The 17024-nt window shown below is 37.3% G+C and overlaps 1 protein-coding gene across 1 annotated transcript in view; it reads right to left on the reverse strand.

The window, feature by feature from the left end:
* Window positions 1-17024, reverse strand: part of LOC109052457 (ankyrin-2-like) — a 67897-nt gene that overhangs the window by 32683 nt on the left and 18190 nt on the right. The window contains exons 2-17 of the mRNA XM_042766235.1: window positions 14079-14180; window positions 11519-11617; window positions 10633-10731; window positions 10414-10512; window positions 9958-10143; window positions 9005-9028; window positions 8554-8562; window positions 7917-8015; window positions 7082-7180; window positions 6195-6293; window positions 5709-5906; window positions 5526-5624; window positions 4635-4733; window positions 938-1036; window positions 623-820; window positions 94-192 (exon numbers count right to left, since the gene is read on the reverse strand). Coding sequence (XP_042622169.1) covers window positions 94-192; window positions 623-820; window positions 938-1036; window positions 4635-4733; window positions 5526-5624; window positions 5709-5906; window positions 6195-6293; window positions 7082-7180; window positions 7917-8015; window positions 8554-8562; window positions 9005-9028; window positions 9958-10143; window positions 10414-10512; window positions 10633-10731; window positions 11519-11617; window positions 14079-14180 — 1707 coding nt within the window. The remainder of the gene's footprint in view (window positions 1-93; window positions 193-622; window positions 821-937; window positions 1037-4634; window positions 4734-5525; window positions 5625-5708; window positions 5907-6194; window positions 6294-7081; window positions 7181-7916; window positions 8016-8553; window positions 8563-9004; window positions 9029-9957; window positions 10144-10413; window positions 10513-10632; window positions 10732-11518; window positions 11618-14078; window positions 14181-17024) is intronic.

Consider the following 17024-nt stretch of genomic DNA (forward strand, 5'->3'; position numbering starts at 1 on the left):
AGAAAGCCAAAGAGAAAAATAATATGACAATAGTGAACAAATATTTACAAAAAAAAAAATTATTGAGTATGTGATTAAAGTTTTGACTTTCACCTTTCCAGTGTCATCAAGAAGTGCTTTCCGCTGTAGGAGGAGTTTTGCCACATCCAGGCTTCCATACTTAGCAGCAACATGTAGGGGAGTGAAGCCTTTCTGTTAAGGGAAGGATATTTAGGGTTAGTTAAATATAGACAAACATACACTGCTGTTCAACAAATTTGTAGTAAGATTTTATTGTTTTAAAGAAATAAATACTTTTATTCAGCAAGGAAACAAACTGATCAAAAAATGCTATTTCAAATAAATAGAATGATTTCTGAAAGATCATGAGACAGTGAAGACTGGAATAATGGCTGCTGAAAATAGCTTTGCCATCACATGAATAAATTACATTTTAAAATATATTAAAACAGAAATTAGTTATTTTAAATTTTAAATTTTTTTTATTTTGTTAGCATTTTTATAATATTTTTATTATAATAAGTCATGGGAACAAATTAAGTTGTAGACAAGATATTTATATATAGTTTTTTCTGCATTTCATGTGAGGGGCTCTCTTTCACAGATATCCCTGCAGTCCCACCTTAGTGGCGAGTGAGTGAGATGCACCGGCCTCCAGAAGCACTGTAGCCGTCTCCACCTGACCTTCACGAGCAGAGATGTGCAGAGGTGTGTATCCATTAGTGGTGGAAGCATCAGGGTGAGCCATGTGCTGCAGTAACAACTGCACAATCTCTGTCTGACCCAGACGAGATGCAATGTGAAGGGGTGTCTGGTCCTCCTGGAGGCAAGAGAGAGAAAGAAGGAGAGAAATGCAAATATAGTATATTTAAAGCTCTACTTGTAAGCATTAATATCTGTATTTTCGCTTTATTCAGTAAGTGTTTTATTGACTGACTCTGGCCATGGCATCCACCAGAGCACCATTCCTTAGCAAACATCGCACCACCTCCATCTGTCCTGCCCTTGCAGCCATGTGCAGTGCCGTCTCACCACGCTGAAAACAAACACAATTAGTACTACATGAAATGCACTGCTATGTAGGCCTTTTAGACTATTTTTTTTTTAGGATTGAGTAGAAAGGATAGGAAATTATATCAAAAACTGCACAGCATAAGCAGGCTAAGCTACAGCTCTGCAAGTAGGGGTGTGAGAGATATATATATGCATTACTTTGTTTTAAAGTAGTCATTTAAAATCATAAAGTTGGGAAGTCGTGGCCTAATGGGAGTATTTTAGAGAGTTTGACTCCTAACCCTAAGGTTTTGGCTTCACGTCTCGGGCTGGCAATACCACAACTGAGGTGCCCTTGAGCAAAGAAACCCCAAACTGCTCCCCGGGCGCCGCAGCATAAATGGCTGCCCACTGCTCCGGGTGTGAGTTCACGGTGTGTGTGTGTGTTCACTGCTTTGTGTGTGGACTTTGGATGGGTTAAATGCAGAGCATGAATTCTGAGTATGGGTCACCATACTTGGCTGTATGTCACTTTCACTTCAATGTTTTCTATAGATATATTGTGTCTGTTCAAGGAGACAAAGAGGGCAGAAAACACATCCTGTTTGTTTTCTTTATTTTACAAAAGCACAACGTTTTGATGATATTGTGAGTGCACACAAATAAAAGTAGACCCTAATGATGTATTACTCTTATCTGTATGAGCAAAGATGGCATATTTTAAGTTGTTTCCACTGTTATTACGGAAAAAATGTAAGTGATTGTGCCGGCGCCTCCATGTCCTGCAAAGTGCGCTTTAGTTTCCACTTGTCGCACAAACACTTAGATATGTGCCTTACAGTGCACATTTATCTAGGTTAAACATTTAAACTAACATTGTGATATGCTTGAAGAGTTTTTATCTATAGATTTTATTTTAGGCAAGTTGTGTTGATTTGGGAATGGTAAATTGCTCAAACATGTGGTTGGCCACTTGGTCGTCACTTTAAAAAACAAAAACACGAATTTAACAAACTTCCAAACATTTCCATACATTTTTTTTCTAAATTAACTTAAGAAACAGAAAGAACCACTTCGGCATAAAAAAAACAAAAATGGACCATTTTAATGGCTGCAAGCTGTCAGACAAGGGCCGAGCTAGGGCTGTGTGATGTAGCTGTCATGTGTGATGTGTGAAACAATCCAATAAAGACAAAGAAGAGTTTAATAATATTTAATAAGCCAACAATCAGGGTACAATCAAGGTTATCCACATTAAACAGACTGGACTGGACAAACACTGGGAGCAAACACAGGGTTTAAATAGGACTGAGGACTAACAAGATAATTAACAATGAAAGATAAGAGAGAACTAATCAGACACATGAGGGAAAATTAGGTCAAACAGTGACAGTGACAATGACAAGACTGTGACAGAACCTTCTCTCCCAGATCACAGACAGGCAGGAGGAGTTTCTGGAGGTGGCCGGATGACCAGGAGTTGGCAGACAGAAGAAGACCAAAGAGGTGATGACTGGGAGCAGGAGGAGGCAAGATGGCAACCAAAACCCAGCCAAAGTGAAGGCTCCTTGTGTAGACACAGGAGGAGGATCCTGGGGTGCAAGCTCTTACAACGAGGCCGGAAGCGATGGTAACCCAGGTGGAGCCAAGCAGACGCTCAGTCTGGGTGACACAGATGATCCAGAGGGCTAAGGCAGGGCAGCAGCTCCAGCGACCATGGTGGAGGCTGGGATCCGAAAGACAGCGGTGGAGCCGGATCGACCAAGGGCCAGAGGGACGGTGTGACGAGGGAAGCCGGAGGAGTGAAGTCCCAAGGCAGTGGATGGTCAGTGACTGACCAAGGTGGAGCCGGATGGAGGGAGCCTGGTAGAGCCAGTGGGCTAACGGGCCATGGTGGAGACAAGGGAGCTAGGAGCCAAGGCAGAGCTGATCGGTCAAAGGACAAAGGTTCAGTCATGGATCCAGAGGCTCAAGGCAGAGACAGGGCAACCTCACGCCAAGGCAGATCTGATGGAACGAAGGCCCGATGTGTACCTACATAGGTAGAGGGTTGCATCCGGGATGACTGACAACCAAGGAGCGGAGACTGAGCGCTTGGCTGCGGTGAGAGATGGAGATGGCAGGTGCTAGATGAAGGCTGTAAAGGAGTGGTGATGAGGTCCATAAGTGCCAACAGCAGGACAGTCCCAAATAAGTGTAGATGATCTTGAGGCTGGATAGTAATGGCATAAGCTGCAGCTGGCATAGAGTTAACAGAAAGACAGAAAGGTGATAGCACAGGAACTGAAAACCAGATACAAGAAGGAGGTGGTGGGATAGGGAGGATGGGTGGGAGTTTAAGAGACTCCGAGAATTCAGTGCAGGACGGAACCAGTGAGAAGGCAGAAGGCTTGGTGCTGGGCAGAACCTGCGAGAGGTCAAAAGGCTTAAGACTGGACGGAACCAGTGAGAAATCAAAAGAAGCAAGACTGGAAAGGGACGAAGAATAGGAAAGAGAATACACAGAAACCAGCTGCAGCTTACCCTCAGTGGTGGAGATGTGAGTGGGGCTTTTGTCTCTGCCCTCATCTTCCACGAATACTCTGAATAGCTTCGATATTGTGGCCGGCTTGCACACCTGGTCAGACTTATAAGCGGCTCGGGCTCCAGGGCGATGATTGGCTCTGTTTCCTCAGGCTCTTCAGTCTCAGCAGGCTCTTGCTCCGTGTCTGCGGTGGGCTCATGCTCGGTGCTGCGCTGGGATAATGGCTTGATGAGTTCTGGCTCAGGAGTGGGGCTGGTGAGTTTCTCATCTGTGTAGCAGGGTGTCAGTGGCGAATTGTAATTTACCAGCACCCACTCCACTAGGCTCTCTCGAGGACCGCCCCCGGACAACTTTCCCTTAAAGGCAGTGTTTAGTCCCACATGGTAGAACGTGGTGAGGTAGTTATCCGGGTAGTGTGTTCGGTTGGCAAGTTCCAAAACTTTTATGTGGTCCTCGAGAGAGCAACAAAGAACACCCAAAACAAAAAACTAAAAAAAATGCAGCTGTGTTGGTCTGGTCTTCTGTCACATGTGGTACATGTAACAATCCAATAAAGATGAAGAATAAAAGTTCAATAATATTTAATAAGCCAACGATCACTTTACTTTTAAAAACAGTCTTATAGTTTTATTTGTGTAATTGTAATTGGAGTGTAAATACATTCATGTCACCTCTGATTTGAATACATTCCATATCAAATGCAGCTGTGTATTCTGTGTCATCTCTGCAGTACAAATTAAATAAATAAATTGTTGATATTGATTTCATTTGATTGGTAACTGCTCTATAATGTATTATTATTCTAACTGAATTTATTGACTAACTATATAAGAATGTGACATAAAAGATGACCTAATTTAATAAAGGTTAGACAAAAAAAGTCCTTATAAAGGTAAAAATGCTCCTGCAAATCAATTTAGGCAGTCAAACAACACCCCTTATATGAAAAGGAAATTTGTGTCACTGCTATGAATTAACCAACGTTTAGAACATAAAGAATATTATAATATAGTTTTGGGATTCATTTTTTGTCAATATCACACACTCCTACTAGAAATCTTAAGAAATGTATTTAAATGTATACAAATCATGTCCATCATGATAATTATTTACTCACAATATTACAGACATCAGGTGAGGCTCCATTCTGGAGCAGTAGGAGAACGATATTCAGGTGTCCCATAAATGCTGCAACATGGACTGGGGTCAGGCCGGACTAGAGAGAAAGAGAAGAGAGAGTAGTAATGCTAACCTGCACTCATTTTCATCAATAGGAATGAATTCAACACATTTTCAGATGCTGAAAGTTCTGTTTATACGAAACCTAAACGTTGCAGTCCAATTCACATATTCAATTACATAAACAAAATTTCAGCACATGCATATCTAAAAATACTTTTTTTTTAGCAATTAAAATATTTTTTAGCAAATATTTAGTAATTATTCAGTCCTATCTTAATTATTCAATCTAATCTTTAAATAAGTCTCTTAATTGGATTATGTCAGATCTACACCACCCCTTTCCATCTGATACAAATTTCCTTTGGATCAAGCTCAATCCGATCAATGAAGGCTTTTCAGTCCAACGGAGCCATCATTTTGATTATAAACAGATTATTTGGGCGCACATAAATGTAGTTAGTGTTAGAAGAGATGAAATACTAACTAAATGAGCAAGTAGCAGTTGAGTCAGCAGTCAACAAGAGAAGCCACTACCATTCACATTACATTTAGACATTTGGCAGATGCTTTTATCCAAAGCGGCTAAAACGGCATTCAGTGTGCAGACATTTTATCAGTATGCATTCCTTCAGAATCAAACCCACTGTCATTGCTATTGCCATGCTCTACTGTTTGAGCTACAGGAATAATTAAACTCTGCAAAGTTTAATTAAACTCAAAATAATTCAAAATAATTAAATGTGTCACATGCTAAATCGGATATTATTATCCTAAATAGTGCACGATATTTCAATAAGTATCAGTCAGAGAATTCTAGGACTCTCACTTCAGTGATGGCTTGAATTGAGGCTCCGTATTTAACCAGCAGTTCCATGACTTTTACTCTGTTCTTCTTACAGGCAATATGCAGAGGAGTGAAGCCATTCTGATAGACACAATAAATACATTAGTAATGCTCATTAACATTGGTACACATTCATTAGACTTTTTTTCAAAGACAAAGAATTACCAGTGCTCTGGCATTAGGATTCGCTTTTTTATCCAGCAGTAATTTTGTGACTCTGTAGTGACCACAGTGGGCGGCAACATGAAGGGCAGTCAGGTAGTCCAGTGTGACATCATCAACCGGTGCCTTGTGTTGCAGCAGGTGTTTCACACAGTCAACGTGATCACCCTGAGCAGACATGTGCAGCGGGGACAGGCCGTTCTGTGTGTGTGTGTGTGTGTGTGTGTGTGTGTGTGTGTGGGTATGTTGAAATACATAGAACGAGAGAGGAAAAAATACAGTTCAGCTTTAGATCAAAAAGTAATAATAACCATGTAATAATAATTTGAACAATATTTATTAATAATATTACTGTTTTAAGGCATTTTTATATGTAAAAAATTCAAATAAATCCAGCCTTGGTGAGTATAGGAGAGCAATTAATAGATCATATATCGATCATATAATGATATACATATATCATTAGCAGTTTTTAGGAACCACTTAGACCTTGGTTCGTGCCAGTATGGGAGCTCCTCTTTCAAGCAGTAGTTCCACTGCAGTGTCATGTCCACTTCGGGCTGCACAGTGCAGCGGTGTCAACCCATCCTGTTCAACAGAGAGGAGATAAATAAAAACAAACATTATATATGAAGACACGTAAATGTACATACATAATGCATTATGAAAACTACTCAGGCAAAGTTTTTCAAAATAAGATACCTTAAACAGTCTAAACAGTAGAATAATTTTTTCTCTGAACTGCTGTTAACAGTACAGGCGCTAGAGGGCGCTTGTTTTACTGCATTTTGATGGTGGTACTACTTGATTTTTGATTTTAGTTTTAATTCACATATTAAAAAGATGAAAAAATGAAAAAATGATAACATAGCTAAACTTTGACCTTTTTCTAAATCTGAACGATGCAGAAACACTAATTCATGCTTTTGTCTCAATCTCAGCAATAGTCAAAAAAATAAAAAATAAAATAAAATAAAACATAAATAAATAAATAAATAAATTCTGTGATGCAGGTTTTTGTAAAATGTGCTCCAAAATTATTGGAATACACTACCATCAAATATCAGGGAAGTATTTTGTAAAAGAAAGTTAAAAATTCATCTTTTTATTTTGCCATTTGCTAGGAACTGTTTATAATAAATGATTTTTCTATTATGTTTTAGTATTTTATTATATTAGATGTGTTCTATTTGATTTCTTTTATCTTTTAGGTTTGATGTATTTGTTATTTCCTGTATTTTATTAGATATAATGTCGAATTTGATATTTATGCAATTTTTGATTATGTAAAGCATGTTCAACTGCATTTTATGTCTGAAAGGTGCTATATAAATAAAGTTTATTATCATTATTTTATTATTATAATTGATACTCACCCTGGTCTTGGCGTCAATCTGAGACCCCCTATCTAGCAGCAGAGCAATCATGTTTGTATTTCCGCGTTTGGAAGCCACATGAAGAGGGGTAATACCATTCTAAACAAAACAATGTATCCTTTAGTAAAGATTAAATATTCATATTTGATAATCTACTAAGTTTGAAATAAACCATTAACCAGAGACACTGTCTGCTGAAATCATGAGAATGTAAAAGATAAACTGCAAGCCTTTCGATTTATATATATATATATATATATATATATATATATATATATATATATTATATATGATATAATCACATCCATATAATATATGAAATCTGATAGAACAGTATATGAAATTCATACATTATACTAAACAATAATCAAATTAGAACAAATGCAACAGTGTTTTAACTGTGGAGAAATTAAAGAAAAGAAAGCATACACCTCAAAATTATTCCCGTAAGAAAGATAGTTTACCCAAAAATTATAATTGTATCATTTCAGTGAATAATGACTTCAATATCAGTCTGTTCTTTACAGAAAGCATTGATTTAGAACAGTGGTTATCAATCTCAACCAGGGGGTTGGCGCCCACTAGGGGGCCTCAGCAAACTTCCAAGGGGGCCGCAGGATGACAAGCAGTTCATAATTACAGCAGAAAGCCTATACTGGGGGAGGGCTTTGATTATTGACAAGGGAGGCCTCAAATCAAAAAGTTGAGAACCACTGATTTAGATGACTTACGATCAAACACTTCAAAGTATGTCCAACCACTTAAAATAAAGCTATGCTATTTTTGTCAACTGAAGTTGCCGCTTTTTAAAGGTTTTAGCAGTATATGATCATACCCTGGCTGTGAAGTCTACAGCAGCCCCTCTGTTGAGCAGCAGCGTGGCCACATTAACATTACCGTAGTGAGCAGCAATATGCAGAGGAGTGAAGCCACTCTGTTAGAGGATAGAACAGTATTGGAATAAAGAAGGGACAGAACAAAGAAGAAGAAAGAGGACAACAGAATGAAGGTAAATGTCTGTACTGGTCTTCTAACTGATTTAAAACGTCCATCATTCATGATCTACCATGCAGCATTCCCATGAATCATCACATTTGTGCAAAGCCTTAAAAGAAAGAAAAAATGAAAAAGTAAACAAAATGCCTGGATTCTCATCTGCTACCAGTGGATGCAACCAAACCATGCACTGGAGTAAAGGAAAAAAAAAACACAAAAGTTGGATGAAATAAGAAACGGAATGATTAGAATTGTGCATAATATATGAGCACATTCCCAGTGTCATATGAGTTTTCATGAGAGAGATGAGAAGTTTCTCAGTGACAGTGAAAGGAAAAAAAGATGATGAACAAATATCTGAACAAACAAATGTTATTCAGCAACTACTCACTACATACTGCTAAAGATGAAAGAATAGATAGGAAATTGGCATTGTCTGTCTTACTCGTTCGTTCGATGGAGCCATTTTTCCTTACCTTTCCATTCTGACAGACATGGTGCAATTTAAAAAACAGAATTAACAAAAAGGTCCAGCAAAATGTGACCGAGAGACTTCTACACAGATAGTGAGAGTGACAGTATGAGTCCACATGCACAATTAAGAGTTAAACATCTGTTTAGTTTGTTAGTAAAATCATAAGTGGTGTTTAAACAATATTATGAACCCTAATTCCTGCTCAAAACGTTCATTGAAATAAAGGAGCATAAAAACGTGTTGATGAGCAAGAAACACCCAAAACCGTTTGAGGAAACAGGGTGCTGCTACTAAAATAAAAACAACAATGTGTCATGCACTATGCCATTTAAAAGGACAAGACTCTACTCTTCCCATGCACTGTCAAAGAAAGATTCAGTGTTAAGTACTGTAGCATATTAAGCTTTACAAGAGCTGAGACGAATGCAGGATTCTGCTGAGAATCTTAATACCTCTGTAGTCCTGTTGACCATCATCTGGAGTTGCACATGAGGAAGAAAGTATGGCATTTTCATTAATAATTTTTTTTATTTTTTATTTGTATCCTTTTTTTATCTTAAAAGGATTAATTCCAAGGGCACCCATATATATATATATACCATATATATATATATATATATATATATATTAACACTCAAAAACCTGAATATGTTTCAAATTTTCATTTTAGAAAATTTGCTGAAAATGTATTCACCCTCAGGCCATCCATGTAGATGATTTTGTTTATGCATCAGAACAGATTTTTGAAAAATTTACCATTACATCACTTGCTCACTAATGGATCCTCTGCAGTGAATGGGTGCCGTCAGAATGGGAGTCTAAACAGCTGATAAAACACTTTAAACTGTTACTTCTGGTCAAAATACCTGTCCATAATTTATAAATAATAACACTTCCTCCTGTGTAAAAGTCCATCCAATGTTGTCCTCTCACATCATATTCACCAACATATTTGCTTTGGACTTTTTTCGCTTGTAAACAGTGTTTCATCTGTGTATATTTCTCTCCTGATTCAGACTAAATGACTTTTTCCTGGAGAAAGCAACATTTTGAATAGAGGACTCTTATTTAATTTGGAAGCAACAGTTTGAAGTTAGAATCATCTTAAGAGTCGTGTGGATTACTTAAGGATCATTATGATGCTTTTTTTCAGCTGTCTGAAGAACTCTCATTCTGACGGCACCCATTCACTGAAGAGGATCCATTGGTGAGCAAGAAATGCTAAATTCCTCCAAATGAAGAAACAAACTCATTTAGATCTCCAATGTCCAAAAATTATATTATCATGGTTAACAACCTCAAACCCATGGTATTACCTATATATACTTATAATAAAAATAAATAAATAAACATAGTATAACTATAGTTCCATTTTTGAAAAAGCATTTAAATCCCACTCCCTCACCTTGGATTGGACATCAGCATTATGGTCATTCTGGAGCAGCAAAGCTGCTGACTTGGTGTCATCCTTGCGGGCAGCGATGTGGAGCGCAGGCAGGCGGACTTTACCTTTTGTGTCATGTTCCAGGAGCAGAGAGACCACCTGATTATGACCCTGCTGCAGAGCAATGGCCAAAGGAGTAAAACCATCCTACAAACACAAGCAATAGACAGGCAGAGATAAACAAACAGAACCATCTCTTTGTTCAGATACAAAGGCAATTAACAAGTTGACCAATATGCAGGTCAAAACTTGGTCCAGGGGTTGGAAGTCCAGCTGATCAACCATCTAGACCAGCTTGGACCAGATAATAAAGTCTATGGAAATGTGTAAACACTCTCCTCTTTTTAGAAGCAAGTACTTGTATGGGCATGTTGCAAAGAATGGAAAGTCACACACACAACTCTCACAATCACAAACCTCTGTGGCAATACTCTGGTTTCCACCATTCTCCAGCAGATATCGCACAACATCCAGGTGATTCTCTTGAGCAGCCATATAAAGTGGAGTGAAGCCATTCTGTAGTAACATACCAGTACCATAAAGCTAAATTATAATTATAACGATTTATTAAATACTATTTTAATCGAACAATAATCAAATCATATATCCCTTTATTATAATATTACAGGCTCTTACTTGCGATTGCGAGTTTACATCTGCTCCTATTTTCACCAACAACTTCGCAACTTCTTTCTGCCCAGCCAGACAAGCAATGTGCAATGCTGTGTTCCCTTTCTGAAGAGGAAGAAAGGGAGATACATATTAACATCTATAATTGTGCACTTGTTTGTGTATGAATATGCTGGTACTTGTGTAAATCATTAAAAGCACAAAAGGACGACACTGAAAAAAACATAAATCAAACAAAATTCAATTCAATAAATAAATTAACAAATTCTAAAAATAATTCAAATATTTACAACAAAATATATCTAAATATCATACTTGACTTAAGATGCAACATAAGATATTAGGATTAAGAGTATGTGTTTCTTAGACCTTCTTTTTATGAATAAATCTAACGAAGAAATTAAATATGTGGAGAAATGGATAAACAATTGTAAAAAAAAAAAAAGAAAGAAAGAAAAAAGGAAAATTCCAACAGTACATGAGGTCGTATTTTTTTTAGAGTGTATGCTTAACATAAGAACAGCTATTTGCCAATTGGTACAGTACTTGGGGACTGCATAAAACATTTGACTAAATTTTCAGAAATCTTATCAGACAAAAAAGACTTCTAATACATAATAAAACAAATAAAATGAAAACCACTTAAACAATCACATTTCTGCTCAACACAAAGTCTCCAAAGCTTTTTCTCTGCTGTCAGTGTGATTGCTCTTGTGTGGGTGTGTCTGTTCGGCCCTGTGTGTCAGATGACAGGAATCATCAGAGTCCAGCTGTACTCATCATATCATAGTGCTGGATGACTGGCATTCTGTCATATTTACTCTCTCTCTCTTGCCATTTGGGAATCACATACCCCTTCCCTCCAATTTGTAAGTGTTTATGTGTGTTTAACCTTGGTTGAAGAGTCCACGGTCGCACCCCTCTCCAAAAGTTCCTCCACCAGCTCCACGTGACCCTCTTTTGCTGCTAGATGAAGCGCATTTAGTCCGTTCTACACGCAGAGGGAGACATGATCAATAAATTTTCTATCAGTGCAGATTTAATATTAAGCTACAATAAAGAACAAGACAACAACACATTTGCTCATGATAAATAATAGCATACAAGCTGCATAAAAACAGACTTTGGAAAAATTATTTGACTGGGGTAATACTAGAACAAAAATGTTTTACATAGTAGATCTCTTGTGCATTCTGTAGGTTTTTACTAAATATGGAGAAAAAGACAGAAAAAGATTCATTACGAAAATTAAAGATCATGGAAATTTCATGTTAAATGTATTAAAACATAATTAATATAGTAAATAAATGTTATTTTATTTTTTTAATAATTTATTTTTTATTTTATTTTATTATTATTTTTATTTTATTATACTTTTCCTCCAGAGTTGGAAAATTCCTTATGTAAAGAATAATTATGACAGATTTTACTATGGTTAAATTTGGTCTTTTTTCTATTTTAGTACAATGATCAGAAAAAAAGGTTTTAAGCCATTATGAAATCATTCATTTTCATTATATCATGTAAAAAGTCACTTATTTCATTTTTATTTTATCAGATCAAGCTTACATGTTTAAACACAGAATTTCAGTGTTTAATCTTTTTTTTCTCGAGCTGTAAATAAGCATTCCTTTTATTCGAACATCACCACCTGTCTTAATTTACTAATGCACCTCATTCTATGTTATACGGTTAAATCATGACAGCTCTTGTGTAATGCATTATGGCTAACATTCAGACTCGTCAGTAAGAGCAGAGAGAATTAACGAGACTCTAATCTCATTTATATGGATAATGAAAGCTGAAGGAGTTTTCGCATCCAGAGAGAGGGATTCCGGTGAAAGAGTGGAAAGAAAAAAAAACAGATAAAACATGGGCAGATTATATTGCAATATCACTCAGTGAGGATTAGAATGGTGGATTTTAGAGAAACAGCATGGAATGCCTGTCCATTGTTGTGCTGACATGCTCATTACTGGCGACTCCAGATGACATCATAATGAATAATGTCATATTCAGAGCAGAGGCAAATTCAGCACATTACATAATAAAGGGGTCATAGCAACCTAGCTATGACATAGCTATGACATTTGTCTCTGATGGCATTTCAGTAATATATGTTGACTATTTCACAAAATTTCACACCCAGTTTAATGTAATTTAATGTAATTAAGTAAATAAATAAATAAATACATAAAATGTAAAAAGACAGCACAATCACCCTTTCAAAGGAAATGTTTCACAAAGATGTGAAAATGTGAAACATGCTTTATATAAAAAACAATGTCTTGTATAAAAACAATGTTATTGTAACATTAAGGCTCTTAAACACTGTTTTTCTCTTTTTTCCCCCCATGTTGGTTCCACATGACCACAACAATCAGTGCTACATTTACATACAGTAATATTTATATGGCACACCTTGCTAAAACCTGTACTTTAAAGATTTTTGCAGATTTTGGAGTTTGTGTCTGTGCCAAACCTCACAGAATGAATTTTGCGCACCGTATCTCCTATATGTAGATAAAAGGACACTTTAATCATACATTCTCAGAAAAAAAAAAAAAGTAAAAGGTACATACCTTATTTAACCCCCCAAACCCCTGCCTCGGCCCACCCCATCCCGCCACTGACAGTTTTGTACCTTATTTCTGAGAGTGTATATCTGACTAGATAAGGAAATATTGTATTTGTTATTTACATGCATGCTTGCATTTCACTACTGTTTGATTTCAAACAAGACCAGTTTAATATTGACTTCACACTTCCCTAAGATTAAAGATCAGTTACCATTAATATATTTGGTGATTTCAGTGCATTGTTATGCCAGGGGTAATTTGTAAGGAATGGTTGAACACAGCAGTGCTGTGACAGTGGGAGGGTTTAGTTAGGCAGAAGGTACCGAAGGTCGGGAGTGTGAACAGCTGCCAGAGAAACGCATGAGTAAAACGGCTTTGATGTACTAGAAAGAACTGCCTGGCAGAGAACTAGCTGATGATGCTGGCAATGCAGCTTTTGTCAGGAATCACTACGGCTCCCTATAACATCATAACAATGCAATTTGTGGCCAAGATGGTCAAAAATTGAGAGAAAGCAAGCTAAAAGACCATACACATCTCTAATAATCAGGATTATCCTTCACTCACAAAGCACAATCTACTAGGCCTTTCTAAAGAATGGAGCTAACACAGAGTTGACAGAACATGGAAAGAAGTTTATGGCAACCTGCTTCCTGGAAAAATTTAAATTCAGTATTACTCAACAGATTTTCTCTTAACAGTTTAGATTAAAAGCATTTAAATACATAATCTAAACTGCTTTAGATGTAACTGTGCAAAACTTCTAATTGTTGAATTCCTTTGAATTATATTGCAACAAAAGTATGAAATAGTACATTAAGGCTAAGAGGAATCAATGAGATTGCATTCATAGTGTTTTATGTAAAAAGTTACCTGGTTGCAGGTGGCAATATCCTGTCCGCTCTTGAGGAAATCCAGCACCTTTTCAATATTACCTGCCCTGGCCGCCCTTAGGAAGCTGGTATTACTGTCCGACTGTAGAAACAAGACAACAGAAAAAAACATTAGGAAACTTCAGACCAGCTGTAGTTAATTGTTTTTCTTTTAGAAATAACAATGAATTTCAAAGTAAACTAACTAAAAGGTGAACACACACACACAAACACACACACACACACAAACAGTTCCGCATGTGTGCATTGGTATCTTGCCATGTGAAGAAAATTAATGCTAAGATCAAATTTCAGATTTGGCATATCAGTGAACATGTGTTGATTTGTAATATTACAGAGCAATTCCTTTTAAAGCCCTTGGCATAAGAGTCACAACTGTGACAATAAAACCTGTGTGTGCAATACCAACGCAAAAATCCTCGATGTACTGAATAATGAACACTACAGAGAAGGAAGACAGTACCTTTCGATTACCTTTCAACAGCTGCACAAAATGTATTTAAAAACACAGATACATTGGTGCCAAGCTCTGGCATTTAAGCTGCTAATGAACAGATCAGTACCTCTCAGGTCATGTGGAGCGTTGAGCATTAATGTGTCAGGTTATTACAGATTTGACCGAAATGTTTGAGACTTGACCTCTGCTCCTTCTGAGGTTGCTGAAGTTGCCTTCACACATGCTTCACTATGAGCTCAACCTAACCAATGGAAACAGACACTGTACATTTGCTGCTGAAGTTGCCTTCACACATGCTTCACTATGAGCTCATGTGGGCAACAAAGTTCAGATCTGGTTCATGACACTTCCTCCCATCTAAATTCCCACCAATAACACTTTTAATAGAAATAAAAGTGATATCACTGGTAATGATGACTTTTACATTAGTGATGATCATATTACCTTTCGAAGGTAATAAGTAAACTAAAAATCAGGTATAAAAATGAATTAAACACCAAAGTCTTGAAATACTTACTTCACAAAAGTAACCCTGCTATATCAAACAGCTTAGATCAGCCTAAATTTCCAGCATTTTTGTTGGTTAGTGCTGTTTTGGTGCTGGTCAGAACAGCTAGGGCAGTACACAGCCGTGCTGTTGGCTTTAGTTAGTGACATGGTCTTTCTGGTGATGCTAGTTGACCAAAGTGGTTGACCAAAATGGTTCTTTTATGGCATTACTCCAAGAAAACCCTTTAGGAACCTTTTCTTCCAAGAGTGCATTTCTCACAATATCTTCTATGTTCCACAGAAGAAGAAGAAAAAAAGTAATATCGGTTAGGAATGACATGAGGGTGAGTAAATGATCTAAATGAGATCTAAACTGCAATCGCCATGGTTACAAAAAGAATAACAGTAGATTGTTCTGCATTACGATCCCAGCATCCCAAACACAACATATGCTGGTCTTTTCAGCAGGAAAATTACCTCAACAATCCTCTACTGAACCTAGATATTATTAAGATTGTCTTACCATGGTATCTGCCACAGAAGTGTAGGACCGGTCCAGATATGGATCACTTCCACCGGTCCGCAGGCCTTTATCTGAACCACATGCCTTACACATCGCCGCATTGCCCATTGTAAAGAGTGACCCAAACCTTTGCAAAAAACTGTGCTACACTTTACATCAATGTCTCGATCGTTCGTGAGTTTCCGCTCTTGAGTTTCTGCCTTTTCCAGTGATAACCAACCACTGAACATCAAATTGCTCCTCGGGAGATTGATTCCAACTCGCTCACATGCACTTAGCTTTATGGGTTTGCATTATCCTCAGTCTTCAGGAAGTACCCAGCAGCCCATTCAATTATCAGCTTCAGAGCATCTATCCAGCTAATGTGAATTCCCCCAAACTTTCATGTCTTTCTCCTCAGGTCCTGAACATTGTCTCTTATGTGCTCTCTCTGATCCCTGCCCCGCATCTTCTGTGAGAATCTGCGTCCTGTATTGGCACAGACCCCTTGGCTTTTATCTCCTATACTTTTCCGGTCTTGTCTCTCTTCCCGCTTGGCTTCGTGACTGACAACTGTGGCCGCAAATGTGTCTCCCATTGCTATATCAGGCCGAATAACCCACCCCGGGCTGGGTTATTTTTAACCCCTCAAGGCCCAGGCAGCTACAACAAGGGGCAATCCTAATGGGGAAGAGCCAGCTGGGAAACCTGTCTTTTTCCTCCTGAGGTCTAGGAATGTGCATCCACCGGGAAAACTTGAGTCAAAAAGTCTTGACTGGAGGAAGAGGGTGTTATTAACAGGAACCCTTGTTTGTCATACCATATACATTGTCTTCAAAATGCAGTACATTTGCAGGAGTATGTAAATCATTGAAGATCATATAAAAGAGCTATTGAATTCAGTAAAAGCACCTGCAAAACACCTCATGAATCCAATTCATCATCCATGAGGAATATATCCATTGTTAAACAGCTATAGCAATGCCTACAGTGAATTAGACATCATAATGGCATCAGTGTCTGTGGGTCATCTCTGGTCCCGAGGCAGTCCGCATTGACCAGACTATGATTCAGCATTAAGCTGACTTCCACTACAGACATATTGACCTTCCATTGACTGTCCTGATCAATGAGATGCCCCCCATTAAGCAAAATACTCTGGGTTTTACAGTTAATGGGGCAATAATGACAAGTGAGTTTAAACAGAAAAGAACATATCATAATAATGCTTTAAAACAAAACATAGTGAACTCTGTCAATGTACATGTACAGCTGACTTTTTGAAGAATGTTAACTTGATTCAGTCAAAATCAAATTATTTTATTTAAAAAAATATTGCAAAAAATAATAATAATAAATAATAATAATAATAATAAACACTACTGTTCAAAAGTTTGGGCTGGAAAGATTTAAACAAAATTTAAACAAAAAGATTTAACCAAAAATACACTAAAACAGTATATAGTATTACATATATA

The sequence above is a fragment of the Cyprinus carpio genome, chromosome A1 (assembly GCF_018340385.1).
Source record: "Cyprinus carpio isolate SPL01 chromosome A1, ASM1834038v1, whole genome shotgun sequence".
Taxonomy (NCBI): Eukaryota; Metazoa; Chordata; class Actinopteri; order Cypriniformes; family Cyprinidae; genus Cyprinus; species Cyprinus carpio.